The sequence below is a fragment of the Paramormyrops kingsleyae genome, chromosome 7 (assembly GCF_048594095.1).
Source record: "Paramormyrops kingsleyae isolate MSU_618 chromosome 7, PKINGS_0.4, whole genome shotgun sequence".
In the NCBI taxonomy this organism is placed as follows: Eukaryota; Metazoa; Chordata; class Actinopteri; order Osteoglossiformes; family Mormyridae; genus Paramormyrops; species Paramormyrops kingsleyae.
The window spans coordinates 34,380,453-34,396,740 of NC_132803.1; the positions used below are offsets into that span (position 1 = coordinate 34,380,453).

A 16,288-nucleotide genomic window follows, 5' to 3' on the forward strand; every position below is an offset into this window, starting at 1 on the left:
GCAGTATCACTGAAAGCATTACCTTCACTAGGAAGAATGACACTCCGTATGTTTTGAGGGACCTGGCAAGTTTAACATAGCTAACTTTGGCTTCAATTTCTGTCATATTTTGGCAGCTTTTGTGGGCCTGGGAAAAGAGGAGAGACACACACACACAATCCAAATTGAAATGTTTGCATTGCAGAAGCATTAAAGAACAGAGAGAGACTAGCGCAAACAAGATGATATACAATTTGCTTCGCTCGGTAAGACTTCAGTCAAAAACCTCCCACTCACCTGAAAGATCTTTTTCTCTCCTTTGTTCTTGACATACTCTTTTGGGAGAAACTCTTTCAAACTATTAAGGAATAATAGATAAATGAGTAAGCACTCATGTAAGTTGAGCATGGCCCGTTCTATGAAATCTGGTTTTAACATAGTGACGAGGTCTTTTTCAAGTCCACTACTTGGTAAGAAGCATATATTTTGTCTTGATACAATGTCACAAACGCTGCAGAGACATTGAAGTTTCACTAATTATTATCAGTATCTTGAACTGTAGCAGCATCTAGATCTTACCGTCTGCTTCATCAGAAATGCAGCAACTGCACTTTAAAACAATATAACTTGAACATTCCTAACCATCCTATTTAAATCCATCCAATTATTATGACGTTATTAAACATATAACTAAATACAATACAAAGGCCTTTGTCTGGTTACAATTTATGTGTGACTAGAATCGAGGAACCGCACACATTGGGGAAACACTACTTTTTCACCAGTCTCTCCGCACAGATTAACATGGCAAAGACTCCAGGAGAGTCCTTGGGGTGAGGCCTATGTACTCCATGCAGAAAGCATGAGCAAAAGCGGCCGTCTCTTTATTAACATGAGAGGGAATGCTGAGGAAGGCGATCCGCCACTCACTCTAAGAATCCGGGTTTGTGTTTGGACTCATTGTGATCACCAAACTGGATCTGGCACTGATATCCAGCGAACTCGCAGGCCTTATCGAAGGAAACTGGATGGGAGCCATTCAGGATGTCGTCTCGGGCCTAGATAGGAAGCACGGGGCGATGTCAAACAAATGAAACAAAACATTCACAGTCACGGCATGGATTATCTGCATGGGCCATTTGCAAATGGTGCATCAACGGTAATAACTATAGAAAACCGTAGAGTAAAACTTTGGCAGATTAACAAGAAACAAGATGATGTGTGTTGACTTGACTGTTTTACATTTAGAGTAGAGAAATACTTGTTTAGACAGGAACAAAACCTAGTGAAAGAAACTATAATCTCTTCCAAGAACAACCCCCAAGAGCAATGAATGACAAAGTGTCTGAACCATTCCTCCACTTCAGCCAACCGTACTGGGATGAGGCTGCAGGCCATGGTATATCTATTCCGAACTCTGCTTCAGCCTTGTCATCTTGCTACCAAGATCATGTTGATGGCTCCACAGGAAAGAGTCCTGGTTTCGGACTGGGAGGTGCAAGGCTTTCCCGAACATCAGTACCTGCACGTAAAGCAAGTTGAGCTGGACGGGATCCCTGGAGTCCACGTTCTGGTCGGAGTAGAAGAACTTCCTCCTGAGGAGAAGCATCTCTGTTTCCTCCACACCTTGCTCCCTGAGTGTCCGTCCATGGTCGAGCCAGTTCACTGTAAAATGGAAGAGGAGTTACTCCTAGAAGCTTTATGGATGCATATCATTTAAGCACCCATGCTGAAAAAGGAGTCTTAACTGGGGTGGTAACAAGACTACAGGGGCGTCAACATCAAGATGGCAACCACCAACTGGGCGTCAAGCCACCCAACTGCAACTCCTTTTGGGCCCTCTGCCCACCGTTAAAAGGGTGAGAAGAGATGAGGAAAGAGGGAAAAGAACCACTAGCCATGTTTGTTTCTCTTTCTGTGCCCAGAATCCCCTTGACGACAGCTGCCCACACAAGGAACGCTGTCTTGGACAGTCCTGCCTGGGCCTGACCTCAGAGACACCAGGGCCCTGAAAGGACCTCGCTTTTGGTTCCAACCCTGCCTTGGCCTGACCTCACAGACATGTCAAGAAAAGAACCTGAAGCAACCTCGTGCCAAGTTCCAACATTGCCTCAGCTTGACCTCACAGAGAAGCCAAGACACTGAAGGGACTCCGCATTGAGCTCCGCCTTGCATTTAGGTTTTTATTTTATTATTTGTTGGGCACTTCAGCCTATTTCCCCCTGCCTCTGACCAGTCCCTCCACCTACCATACTAGGTATGGTAAATGGTAAATGGACTGCATTTATATAGCGCTTTTCTACTCCTACGAGTACTCAAAGCGCTTTACAATACATGCCTCACATTCACCCACCCACACTCACATTCACACACCAGTGGTGAAGGCTGCCATGCAAGGTGCCAACCTGCACACCGGGAGCAATTTGGGGTTCAGTGTCTTGCTCAAGGACACTTTGATGGGGTCAGGAGGAACCAGGGCTTGAACCTGCAACCCTCTGGTTGCCGAACGATAGCACTACCTCCCACGCCACCATCTTCCCCAATGCACTTAGGTTGAATGCTTTTTATATTAATTTATTTAGCAGACACTTTCTTCTAAAGTGACTTATAAGTGAGAAAAGTTCTGGGTCAGAGCACAGGGTCAGTCGACATCCAGTTCCCCTGGATCAACTTGGGTTAAGGTCTTGCTCAAACACCCAACAGTGATATGATTACCGCATCAGCCACGTGATCTGAACTGATGACTTTGACACAACAGATCCCTCTCCCTCACATCTACCGTCTGCTCCTGGAATCTCCATGGACTTACGTTCGTCATCTGTGTGCAGCTTCTGCTTGAGCTTTTCCATCTTCTTGTCATCTCGTAAGAGCGTCTTGTCCTTCTTCAGCGTGCCCGTGGTCTCCTCCTTCTTCTCCTCCCCGATGTCGCGCACCAGCGAGTACTCATCATAGTTTGTGATACCTGTGATGGGGAGGTGCACATGGCCATGGGAGAATGAGCTCAGAGATGCGATTTGGGGATTAGTGGCCAAGGACATATATGACTACAGAAAACCAATACTTTTGGGGCTGTGAAACTCAGAGTAACAGCCACAATAAGACAATAGCTAGCAGCACTCAATGTTTGCCTGTGTCATTCAACCACGGTGAAGAATTAGCCATCCCTAATCCAAAAGACAACTTTGCATTTATCTCTTGTACCACCAGAAGACACGACACCCACCTATCCTGGCACAGATTGTCATAAGCATGTCGCTGACGATTTTGGAGTCGTCCACCATGACGGTCTTGACCGTCCCGTCAAGCATGCGGATCTTCAGGGGCCGCTGTTTCTTCTTGTATTCCAGGGTGTCCTAAGAGCAGCAAAAGTACAGACATGTGGTCAGATGCCCAGGCAGACACAGCAGGTGGTTATCTTACCATGTGTGCCTGTGCTGATTACCATTAGTTCATTTGACAAATGCATGTTGCCAAATTTATGCAAGGTTTATCAACTTAACAACACGAGGCCAAATTTATGAAGCTTGAGGTTTAGGTAATAAATGCAAGTTATTTTTTATTTCAGTATATTTGCATGATGTGCAAAGACACCAGGATAATTTTCCTCCTGATAGAAGGACTATATTTCAAACTTGGTGAAAAGATGATAGCTCTATGTGGAAAGGTTCCCGCTGGCTAATGTCATTCCCAATCGTGGGCGGCGGTAAACAGAGCCGCCCCCGCCACAGGGGACACATTCCGGGACGCGCCCAGCGACGCGCTTGGGCCTGACTCACCCCGTTCCTCAGCATGTAATAGTCGAGGGCTTTCCCGGCCTCCAGCCAGATGCCCTTCTTTGGGTCCTCATCCGACAGGAACAGGCCGTAGTCGTTGGCTATGAGATAGTAGACAGGTCAGATGACAGATGAGGGCTTCTTGGTGTGCTTTGCTTTTTTTTCCTCCAAATCACCTGACATATTAAGATCTGGCGTCATGGATCATTTGGAGGGAGAGGCACGACTACAGTCAATGTTCTTCATGTAACATATGAAGAGTCAACAAGCTGAAATTCCTCAGATTCCTTGTGGGATGTGTTACCTTATCTAAGAATCACATCCCATTGTCATTGTTTTATGGGGGAGAGAGTGGGGAGGGAAATAGGGGGTGATAAATGGAAGCAGGTTCTTCCTAGTTACAAGAACCCAGCTTCTTAAGATGCTGATCATTCCACATTCCCTATTGACGTTGGCCAGTGACGGGCTCTCCAAGTGGAAAATTACTCACAGGTTAGCGCAAGTAAGGAAAGGAGCCTGCAGTTGCAAGGGGAGCCAATGGAGTTACGTAACGAAGAATGCTGGGCACATCATGCTACAAATACCGAGCCGTCAAGAAGTAAAATCCTACGGGTCGGTTAGCTCTTCACCATTACTTCCAAACTCGGGTATATATAGGGGTGGGACCACAGGGGCACTGGATCCAGCTGAAAGCGGACTGGCCCCTGAAATGCCCCGTCTTGTCACTCACCGATTCAAATCACATCATTGGCTAATGATAACTTTGCACCCTCTATATGAATTATGACCCCCGCTTATGTCCAAAAATCCTAGAATCACCCCTCTTCCAAAGACTCAAACTTCCCACTACCAGGTAAACATAAATGGTAGCAGAGGAGGCGCTGAATTTAGTTCCTTCTGTATCCACATTGTCAGTACAACAGAACCACAAGAAGGACCTAACCTACGAGGCTCAGAACAGTGGATTTACCTCACCCTATGACAAACTGCATGATCTCAGAACATCCTCCTAAGTATCGGAACGTCATCGAGCGGGTGTGGAATTGTGCAACTGCTGGCATCGAGACTTTTTAGAGGGAAACATAAGCCCGGCATTAACGCGACCCGGGCCTGGCGGTCACGTGTGCCGTTCTGATTCCTGCACGCAGACCCCTTGCACTCACGCTGGCCACACTGCGCCTCCGGCACCCTCTCTCGGATGATGCGGCAGGCATCGTACACCATGGTGGACGGCTCGAACTGCATGGTCTTCACCACAGTCCCCACGCCGATCTTCAGCGACAGCGCCACCATGTCTGCTTCTGGCTCTCAGCTCACTCACTGAACCTGGGGGAGGGGCAGAGAGGTGGGGAGAGTCACAGATGTTCTCAGTTCCACTGACGGGAATCAAATACAAGCTCCTGGATGTAGCGTCTCTCCTCATCAGGAGTTCTGGTTCCAGCTCGTCTCACTTTGATGCCAATTCCCCACTACAAACCCCTGTTCATCATTAACCTCTTTAACTGCGATTCCACAGTAAACATCAAACTCTTCACCAACAAGCTGTCCTTAACATATTTACATAATTACCTATCGTGTTCAGGTTAAACACAGCTGATATCCACACAACTTGTGGTACTCAGAGGAGCAGCACAACCACAGAGGCCGTGAGATTTGATTCTCAATTCTAATGCTGTTTGTCATAAGTGCAGGTCCTTAGTTCTTCTTCACTTCTGCTGAATCTACGCTTCATTTCTGGTTAAACAGAAACATGAAATTTGACAAACAGCACCCAAAAAATGCTGGTTGAAGGAAGTGATTCCCTTCCCAGAATTTCTTCTTTCAGTTATTGCTGCTTAGGCTAATAGCTTCCACTTGCAGGCTTGTGTAATAAACTGAGGTTTGACTGGGGCACAATTACAGCAGAAAATAAGGAACAGCATCTGGGAAAAGATATTTTAATGAATAAGGGAAAAAAAAAAAGTCAGTGTCAGGTCTAGATACAATGCGGAAACATTTTCTGAAAGTATCTGACGTTTCCAAAATAAAGGGGTTTCTCAACATAATGGGTGAGAAATCTTTACCAGGCTTCTTTTAGAAGGGACAGCCAATCAACGTTGTACAGGGGGTGTTTGCAGGGGAACCGCGAATACACGCATTCTAAAACAGCGAGTGATCCCTTGTGGACGCGTGCACCTGAATGACATGTGCATCGCTGCATGTGCGAGATCATGCACGCTTGCCCGAAGCAGGGTTGCCTCAACACATTTGATGTAGCTAATTTTAGGTTTATGATGGAATAATATACACTCACCTAAAGGATTATTAGGAACATCTGTTCAATTTCTCATTAATGCAATTATCTAATCAACCAATCACATGGCAGTTGCTTCAATGCATTTAGGGGTGTGGTCCTGGTCAAGACAATCTCCTGAACTCCAAACTGAATGTCAGAATGGGAAAGAAAGGTGATTTAAGCAATTTTGAGCGTGGCATGGTTGTTGGTGCCAGACGGGCCGGTCTGAGTATTTCACAATCTGCTCAGTTACTGGGATTTTCACGCACAACCATTTCTAGGGTTTACAAAGAATGGTGTGCAAAGGGAAAAACATCCAGTATGCGGCAGTCCTGTGGGCGAAAATGCCTTGTTGATGCTAGAGGTCAGAGGAGAATGGGCCGACTGATTCAAGCTGATAGAAGAGCAACTTTGACTGAAATAACCACTCGTTACAATCGAGGTATGCAGCAAAGCATTTGTGAAGCCACAACACGCACAACCTTGAGGCGGATGGGCTACAACAGCAGAAGACCCCACCGGGTACCACTCATCTCCACTACAAATAGGAAAAAGAGGCTACAATTTGCACGAGCTCACCAAAATTGGACAGTTGAAGACTGGAAAAATGTTGCCTGGTCTGATGAGTCTCGATAAACAGAATGAGAACATGGATCCATCATGCCTTGTTACCACTGTGCAGGCTGGTGGTGGTGGTGTAATGGTGTGGGGGATGTTTTCTTGGCCCTTAGTGCCAATTGGGCATCGTTTAAATGCCACGGCCTACCTGAGCATTGTTTCTGACCATGTCCATCCCTTTATGACCACCATGTACCCATCCTCTGATGGCTACTTCCAGCAGGATAATGCACCACGTCACAAAGCTTGAATCATTTCAAATTGGTTTCTTGAACATGACAATGAGTTCACTGTACTACAATGGCCCCCACAGTCACCAGATCTCAACCCAATAGAGCATCTTTGGGATGTGGTGGAACGGGAGCTTCGTGCCCTGGATGTGCATCCCACAAATCTCCATCAACTGCAAGATGCTATCCTATCAATATGGGCCAACATTCCTAAAGAATGCTTTCAGCACCTTGTTGAATCAATGCCACGTAGAATTAAGGCAGTTCTGAAGGCGAAAGGGGGTCAAACACCGTATTAGTATGGTGTTCCTAAAAATCCTTTAGGTGAGTGTAGATTTGCGTGAGCCAGACGGGCAAGAACTGGCAACCCTGCCAAACGGGGGCCATTACAGCCTGCAGGGCCACCGTCACAGCACTGAGTGCACCCTTGCTGCTGGAGGATGTTACCCAACACCAGTTTGGCAAACTGTCTGTTCAGACTCTCAAGTCATTCCCGGATGCATCCACCCCTGGGCTCTTTTGGCAAGCGACTAATATTGATCAACTCTCCGTAATAGTTCATGACCAAAAAAAATAATAATAAATAAAAATGTATATGTATAAGGCAGGTGCATGCATCATGGGGCTTTTCCGGAACACACGGAGACATCCTTGGAAAAGAAGGAGCCGTTTGGTTTTTGGAAATGAAGAAAAATGAGCTTAGATGTAACGCTGAGCAGTGTGGAAGTCACCCCTACCCCCATCCCTGGCCTCTCCCGCCTCCAGGCTGGAGCAAATTATTTATAACAGTAGGGATTCAGTCAGGCGGGTGCAGGGCAGCCCCTGAGGTCCTGTACAGCAGCACTCCAGGACCGCCAGGCATGCAGTGGGAGCATAGACTCCATCCGGGGGGAAAGCCACACCCTGCCGTTATATACTGACCGAACCCGCAGCCAAAGCCAAACGAAGCAGAACCTTCCCATGGCATTTCAGAACTGCTCCAAGTGGCATTTTCGATCTCAGATCAGCAGCAGCATATTGCATTCAGAATTTCAGTATTATTTAAATTGACACAGATATTTAATGGCATGCATGTCAACAACAGCTTGGCCAAAACAAATAAATAATAATAATAATAATAAAAAAAAAAGATATAAATTAAAAAAAAAACCGTATAAATAAATAAGTACTTCTTTAGATAAAAGGGCACTATTGCCGTTTTCTGGGATGCAGGTCCAGTCTGCAAAAGCTCCCCGCTAACCCAGTGTCTTGCAGAGGGATTTTACACAGCTATTTGGCACAGTCTCTAGTTCGGGGGGTGGGGGCTTAACGGCACCCCAGAGGTCAAATCCATGGCTCTATATTTAGGGAGCTGGGAAGGGGGGGGGGCTTTTCTGGCAAATTTACGACATGTCACGTTCGCCACTGGGATGGAGTCCTTCTGAATCGCTGCCAAAGGGAATGTATAGGAACTTTTAAAACAAGTTTCCAGCGAACTTGCTAGAAAGCAATTCCCTGTTTATAGCACAGAAACACTTCTGGTAGACTTGGTTGCAAAATAACTGCGTCCCACTTAAACAAGCCATCTTTGTTATGTTTCCCTGAAACTTTTTAGTTTTGAAGGCTTTAAATAAAAGGGGGGAAAAAAAGAGGCCCACTCTCCCTGCGACCGACAGCCCAGCACGGCCCAGTAGCTGCGTCCCTATTGCCACTGCGCTCTTTTGTACGAAGCGCGCAAACCCAGCATGGGCTATTCCATGCGAAATGCACAGCTGACACCTCAGTTCCTGCTGTAAGAAGGCGCGCAGTGGAGAGAGGTGGGATGGGAGCTGGGATGCAGAATGCGGGACTAACTAACACAGGCACAGACGCGAGCGGGCGAGTCCGCAGCTCAGGCTGCCAGCAGTGTGCTAGCAGCAAGGCTCAGGTGGGAGTTTTTCATTTTTATTTTTTGGGGTGGGTTTGTCTTTTCTGGGGCTGCATGCCCTCACCCCCTCCCAATGTAGTGACTGCTTGTGGCCAACAGGGGTCCGAGGCAAACACCCCTGGTGTTCGGAACACAGGCCGGAAAAAACATCCCAAAAGCCAGAATGCCCCCCCACCCCAAAGCAGTTTCCAAAAGGGATTTTGGACATTTGACACACATCCCAGCCAGAGTCATCAAGTTTTACTGTGATACTTAACAGGTGCAGGTGGAGAAGCAGCCATGGAAAGGCAGTGAGAAAGGTCTCCCTACTGGCGTCTCTGCAACAGGAGAGTCGCAAAGTTTTCCGGAAAACTGAATTCATGCCGAAAATATTTATGATCGTGCTGTACTGCTTCTTATCCACTTTGCTTACAAGTGTTCAAAATCCACACCTACTACCCAAACTCCAGTGGTATAAAGGGAAAACTTTTTAGGACATTTTATATGAAATTCTCCCCCACCCTCACCATCCAATGACTAGTTCAAAATACTTGAAATACTTGTGAAAACTGTCACAAACTGCCAGGGAGTTTAAGTGGAAACTTACTGTTCATCAACTGTCAGTGAATAAACAAATGACTAGGCTGATTTAGTAAACAAAAAGAAAAAAGAAAATGACCGGAAATGGGTTGGGGAATCCACTGTCCCTCACTGGCATCTTCTGTCCTTGTTCCTTCAGTGACCAATGTCCTTCTTTATACTGATGTCCACTAAATAAATGAGGAGATTTTTATCCCATGTACCTTAAGCGACGTACATTTTTGAGAAAGCAGAGTCAATTGAGGTTAAGGGCCGTGCTCAGGGACCCAATGGTAAAAATCACTCTGCTGACCACAGGATTTGAAACAGTGACCTTCTGATCACAGTCACTGCACCATAACCCACTGTGCCACACAACTACAAACAACCCAACCAAGACTGTTTGGGATGAGACGGTTTGTGTACGCAATCTTTGTTTGCCTGCCTCCTCAGGGATACTATTGGCTCTCGTTTCTTTTGGACAATAACCATCTGGATGGGAGCTCTTGTTTACAGGTCACACCTGGGCTATAAATAGCCTGAACTCTGTTCTCACATGAGGCCAGGAAAGAATCGACTTCTGGGTTACACATCTCAGCCCTATACACACACAATGTGGTTGTCCTCTCCATAACTGGGGACAATGTGTCAGGACTAGGTGCTCAGGTCAGGACTAGGTGCTCGGGTTCCATAGCAAAACATTTTTTAGTTTTCTTAATCGAATCTTAAGTCTGTAGCTTCCCGGCACGGATCAAGTTGAATATTCAGGCAGAGATGGTTGTCACACCACTGAAGAAATTCACGTATATAATCAGAAGACGTCGGAGCTGGGATAACAATAGCTCAGGAGTATGTCCAGAGCGAATAAGATCTACTTTCAGTCAACTTCAAGCACAAACTGGAACAATGAAGTTTTTAAAATGAAAATGAAAAATGAAAACAAGGATGGACGTAATAGACATTCCTTTGGAAATCTAAGGAGCAGACCTTCGCTATTAAGTCATGGATGGAATTAGTGTTCAAATTGCCTCGAGTGGCAACCTTTGCACAGTGACAGCTGTGGGTGAAAAGTCTTCAGTTTGCACCACACTTGTGGCATCAGAAGCGTGAGTTGGTCTAGTCGTTTTAAGGTCTGTGTAAAGACCGTGGTCCACGGTCCTGGTTATGGAGACGACGAGTCTGACAGGGCCTGACAGAAAGCCAAAACAAATCTGCGATCCGCTAACACTGCAGAGGAAGTGTTTATATTACACAAGCTGCTACCCCGACAGTGTGGCCATCGCTGGGGCGGGTTGGTGCTGGGAGGAGGCACCACAGACGACAGGGTTCGAGGAACATCAAAAGCTTCTGAAATGCTGCTGCCTATTAAACAATTAAAATTAAGTCAGTGACAGCTGTTAATAAGTTTGCCAGTGGCAATGGAGGAGAGGCTGGGGGTCTATTTAGGACAATAATCCCCCAGCTCACCATCTAGTAACCTCACGAAGGCTTACAGAAGCCCCTCCCTCGTGAGCACGGTGACACGCCCAGTCACATCATTCAGACGCTTGTGTAAACACGAGCTGTCCGCGACACACACCATTTGCAGCCCTGACAGCTTAGCTTAAATCTTCTTACGATGTCAGGTGGGTGGGGGTGGAAGGTTCGTTCACTATGTAATTTAACACTGAATTTCATCTGTAAGTACATGACAAAAAAAAATTAAACGAAAAGAGGATTCCTCAGACCATGTCCTCTCTGCAAATAACTGTAACCTTTAAAGGAATCAAAAAACTAAAAGAAGTGAATTTCTTTCTACGGCTGTAAGACGTCAAGACTAAGAGTGGCAATGATAGTTCTGGCATCTCTACCTAGAGGGCGGTTGGACTAACCTACTTTTTGCTTTTTAGTCATCTATTGATGCTGCTGATAATGTCTATAAACTCGTGGCCCGTCTTTGCTCTTTATATATGAATACTGGGTTTCAAAATAAACAAACCTTCTACATTGTCCACGCTTCAACTTAACTGTGCACAGTGTGATCTTCACGCCAGCGATTAGCTGCAGTGACGGGCTGGTGAGAGTCGGCCATCTCTACGAGGAGCCAGCCCCGTTCCAAAAAGATAAACAGCCAATCACTGATGCTCTGACGCCTCACATTCTCCGTTAAGAAACTTCAGGTTTGACAAAACCAAGTTTTTCTATCACGGATTAGTGCTTTGTGAGATGAGCGAAGAGCACACATGCAATGAATAACCCAACCAATCCCCCTGGCATGTGAACTAAGAATTTTGCTTTTTGGGACTCTAGCGCCAGCTCAGTTGCAGTAATTTTAATATTTTCGATGGAATATTTCAGAATTCAAGGCTCGAGAAAATGTTTGAGAAGAGGTCACATGTCAGAGAGGTCAAGCCACCAGCTAGTCACCTCAAAGACCCCCCCCCCCCACCTAGTCAGAAGCTTCCGGGTGCCTCATGACACGCATGTTCGGGCGTGAGAGAACTACCTGGTGGAATCTCTTCTGGATGGGAGACAGCCTCCCGCTTCAGCGTCACCTTCTGGGGATCTCCGTAACCTAGCTCCTGGGGGAGAAACAGGAAGTGGAGGAGGGGAAGGGGAAAAAAGAGAAAGAGAGAAAGATTAGGAGGCTGCATCACAGAAATATAGATTTTAACCAAAAAAAACACAAGAAACTGAAAAATATTTCAACTCGCACACGAAATACCTCCCAGTGCTTTTGGAATTCACACTTCTGGTTATGCAGTATATACACTCACCTAAAGGATTATTAGGAACACCTGTTCAATTTCTCATTAATGCAATTATCTAATCAACCAATCACATGGCAGTTACTTCAATGCATTTAGGGGTGTGGTCCTGATCAAGACAATCTCCTGAAATCCAAACTGAATGTCAGAATGGGAAAGAAAGATGATTTAAGCAATTTTGAGCGTGGCATGGTTGTTGGTGCCAGACGGGCCGGTCTGAGTATTTCACAATCTGCTCAGTTATTGGGATTTTCACGCACAACCATTTCTAGGGTTTACAAAGAATGGTGTGCAAAGGGAAAAACATCCAGTATGTGACAGTCCTGTGGGCGAAAATGCCTTGTTGATGCTAGAGGTCAGAGGAGAATGGGCCGGCTGATTCAAGCTGATAGAAGAGCAACTTTGACTGAAATAACCACTTGTTACAACCAAGGTATGCAGCAAAGCATTTGTGAAGCCACAACACGCACAACCTTGAGGCGGATGGGCTACAACAGCAGAAGACCCCACCGGGTACCACTCATCTCCACTACAAATAGGAAAAAGAGGCTACAATTTGCACGAGCTCACCAAAATTGGACAGTTGAAGACTGGACAAATGTTGCCTGGTCTGATGAGTCTCGATTTCTGTTGAGACATTCAAATGGTAGAGTCAGAATTTGGCGTAAACAGAATGAGAACATGGATCCATCATGCCTTGTTATCACTGTGCAGGCCGTTGTGGTGGTGTAATGATGTGGGGGATGTTTTCTTGGCACACTTTAGGCCCCTTAGTGCCAATTGGGCATCGTTTAAATGCCACGGCCTACCTGAGCATTGTTTCTGACCATGTCCATCCCTTTATGACCACCATGTACCCATCCTCTGATGGCTACTTCCAGCAGGATAATGCACCATGTCACAAAGCTCGAATCATTTCAAATTGGTTTCTTGAACATGACAATGAGTTCACTGTACTAAAATGGCCCCCACAGTCACCAGATCTCAACCCAATAGAGCATCTTTGGGATGTGGTGGAACGGGACCTTCGTGCCCTGGATGTGCATCCCACAAATCTCCATCAACTGCAAGATGCTATCCTATCAATATGGGCCAACATTTCTAAAGAATGCTTTCAGCACCTTGTTGAATCAATGCCATGTAGAATTAAGGCAGTTCTGAAGGCGAAAGGGGGTCAAACACCGTATTAGTATGGTGTTCCTAATAATCCTTTAGGTGAGTGTATGTTCTTTGACCATTTCATTTTAATCCAATTTTCTCTCCACAAAGTTTATCATTTACAGGATGTCACCCTAAGCATAACTTACAGCAGACAAGGCGCGTGAGTCACGGGGTATTTTCATTTAAACTTTACTTGTGCCCATCACCTACGCAAAACGGGGCCTTGGGGGGAGGCGGGATTTTCCCAAAACATAAATATTCACCCGGCCGACCTGGAAATGCTGACAGGAGTGTGCAGCAGCCGCGAGCAGCTCGTGGAAACCCGGAGTGGGGCGGGGCACGGACTGACGTCGGAAAAGTAGGCGGAGCCTCTGGGAGAGCAGCCACACGAAACGTTAGAGAGATCCCCACCACCGTGCTCATATGGCCTAATTCCTGCTTCCTGTACGACCGCCAACACTGTGTCCTCTGTGAGTGAGGTTGGCCACCGCCCACACAGCCCAGCTACATGTCGAGGACAGTCCGGGGGTGTCCAGACCAGCTGGAGGGCTCAGAGACTGTGCACCGCGTTCGGACAGTCAGGGAAACAATGGGGAGATTGTCTTTCCAGCTTTCCGGAACTTATGTTCGTGCATCCAGGGCTGTCTGTGACGTGTGTGAGAGTCAACGGGGGGGGTGATTGTGAGTTTCCTCTTCCTCCCACTCCCCCACGCTGGGGTATCAGCCGGGGCAGGGGGAGTACCATACTGACACGCTGTGGAGCAAGACTGCGGCTGCATAAGCCATTCCAGATGTAATGGGGACCTCTCATGGAGCGTCATGCTACATATGGGGGGGTGGGGGCCTGTGTATCCTTCCCAGACAGCCTTGACCTCCCCCCCCCCCCACCCCACATTGCTTAAAATAAATGACACCCAGCATTTAGCCTGCGACTGTCTCATGAGGTCAAAAATAAAATCCCTCTTCTGGTCACAAAAGGCTAGTGTTTGGGTTTCAGAGTCTCGGGGATTACAAACACCAAGGCTGAAACTGGGCCGCGGATCTCCTCAGTATTCCTGCCTTGGTCATGCTGCTCCGAGCGTCAGCAGCCGTTTTCCCAGCAGGGAAGAGAACTCGCCCCACCAGGAACGCCAGGAGCGTCGAGTCTCATTCCAGCCGCTGGCCCATTGCGTCATTTCCTGTTCCTCAAGCCCTCTGCTGCCATAAAAGGGAATTTCTGCCATCTGAAAAAGACGTGGAGCCCCCCCCCCCCCCCCAGCCGCTGTCCACATCCTGTGCAATTAGAGTGTGTAGTAAAGGAAGGGAGTGTTTGTTTGGATTATGAGGGAGTGCATGCAAACGAACACAAAACGAACGTGCAATAAGCCCTGACTGGCAGCTGTGGTCATGCCGCAGAGAGCCTGCATTCGCAGTTAATTGACCTAATTGATATTTCAGGCAGCAGTGTACCACAGGACAGATTAGTTACAACAATAAATGTAACAGTGTGACTCCTTGAACCACAGCGCCTTTTGCAAAGAGGCTCATCGCTGCCACCTACGTGTTGTCGGTAGCTTAACAAAACACAATAACGAGAAATAAAAATAAAAAACCCCTGTCAGGGCCAGCCACGGGATTTCCTGCAGCGGATGAAGAGCCCAGGTCACACAGAGATCCTGTGTAAGGGCGACCCCACCCCAGTCCCCAAGCAGAAGCGCAATTACAGAAGTCATTCTTCTGTAATGTTATGGGGGGCAGAGGGGGGGATGTGTAACGAAATGTTGACCGGGTACACCATACACATCAAAATTACTCAATACATATCAAGTCAATAGTTCTTTGTATCTTTGCCCAGTTTTTATAATTCAAATTATCCTATTTTTACATAATCAAATGCCATGAACGATGCATTACACCCTCACCCCCAGTTCTGTATACATAAACTGCAGCAAACGGATACCCCCTCTGGCTCACTGGCAGTCCAGGCCAATTGAAGACAAACCCATTGTAGTAGCATCTTCACAATGCGGAACACCCCCCCAACCCAGCAGAAACCATGGACAGCCCGCTCTGCCCCAAGGCCGTGGTGACACGCAACGCTTCCCTAGATTCCCCTCTTATTTTATTACAAATGCACTTTTCCCAGCTGTTCCAGAAGTTAAACAAAAAAAGCAACATCTCATTCTCTTCCACATTCAACTTAGTTAACATCCAAGGGCTGTGCTTACAGAAATGCGTTTACAAAATTTTGGGGGTAAAAGCCCACCAACGATATTGCAAACAAAGGTCTCCCTTTCACTTTCCCCTGGGAAAGGGCAGCATTCACTGAGCGGCGGTCAGACAGGAAGTGACACGGGAGCGTGCTTCCCTGGACATACACACGGGCGCCAACCAGATGCAGAGCACACGCTTTCCGCCCACCATCCAAACATACGACTTTCGCTTCCAACGAGGCCCCCCTGGTTGGTTCTCGCACCACAGCAGAACCAACCACCATACAGCAAAATACTCATGCATATGATGTCCTATTTAACTATGCTAAGGTCAAGATAATCACCTTGGGAGGCACAAATTTCGTTGCAATTCAACTTTTTCAAGACACACACCTGCCACCGGCCATGCCATGCCCGTATCTGCAAACATTCAAACACTATTTTAAAAGCCACGCTACTATTCACACGTAGAAGCCGCCATATTACTCCTGACAGCTAATTAACCCGAGCGGGACGTTTTTAACCTCGGCCCTAAATGGAGGCGACCCTATCAGCTTCGCTTTCAGGCTGCTAAGTCTGTGTCGATCTCAGAATACCCCAACCGCGGCCTCATGCCCTCTTAGTTGCCGCGAGCGACAGTAACCGTATCTTGCTAGGCGCCGGGGCACGCAGAGGCAGGGGAGCCAAATAAAACTCTGCCGCGCAAAAATGGCTAATTAGGTGAGTCGGTGCCGGGCAAGTTGCCCAGCAAAGGCCACCATCTTTCTGTGGGGATAGAAATTAATGACACAAATTATAATATCCTAATATTTAATAAGACTAAAAGATCCACCTAACCATTCAGCACAT

General features: G+C 46.9%; 1 protein-coding gene across 2 annotated transcripts in view; it reads right to left on the reverse strand.

Moving 5' to 3' along the window:
• The window catches only part of tln1 (talin 1), a 75,367-nt gene that overhangs the window by 39,745 nt on the left and 19,334 nt on the right, over positions 1-16,288 (reverse strand). For both annotated transcript variants that reach the window (XM_072714811.1, XM_072714812.1), the window contains exons 2-10: positions 11,825-11,900; positions 4,916-5,078; positions 3,756-3,853; positions 3,203-3,332; positions 2,789-2,941; positions 1,502-1,644; positions 910-1,037; positions 277-337; positions 23-127 (exon numbers count right to left, since the gene is read on the reverse strand). In XM_072714811.1, coding sequence (XP_072570912.1) covers positions 23-127; positions 277-337; positions 910-1,037; positions 1,502-1,644; positions 2,789-2,941; positions 3,203-3,332; positions 3,756-3,853; positions 4,916-5,045 — 948 coding nt within the window. In that variant the 5' untranslated portion in view covers positions 5,046-5,078; positions 11,825-11,900. The remainder of the gene's footprint in view (positions 1-22; positions 128-276; positions 338-909; positions 1,038-1,501; positions 1,645-2,788; positions 2,942-3,202; positions 3,333-3,755; positions 3,854-4,915; positions 5,079-11,824; positions 11,901-16,288) is intronic.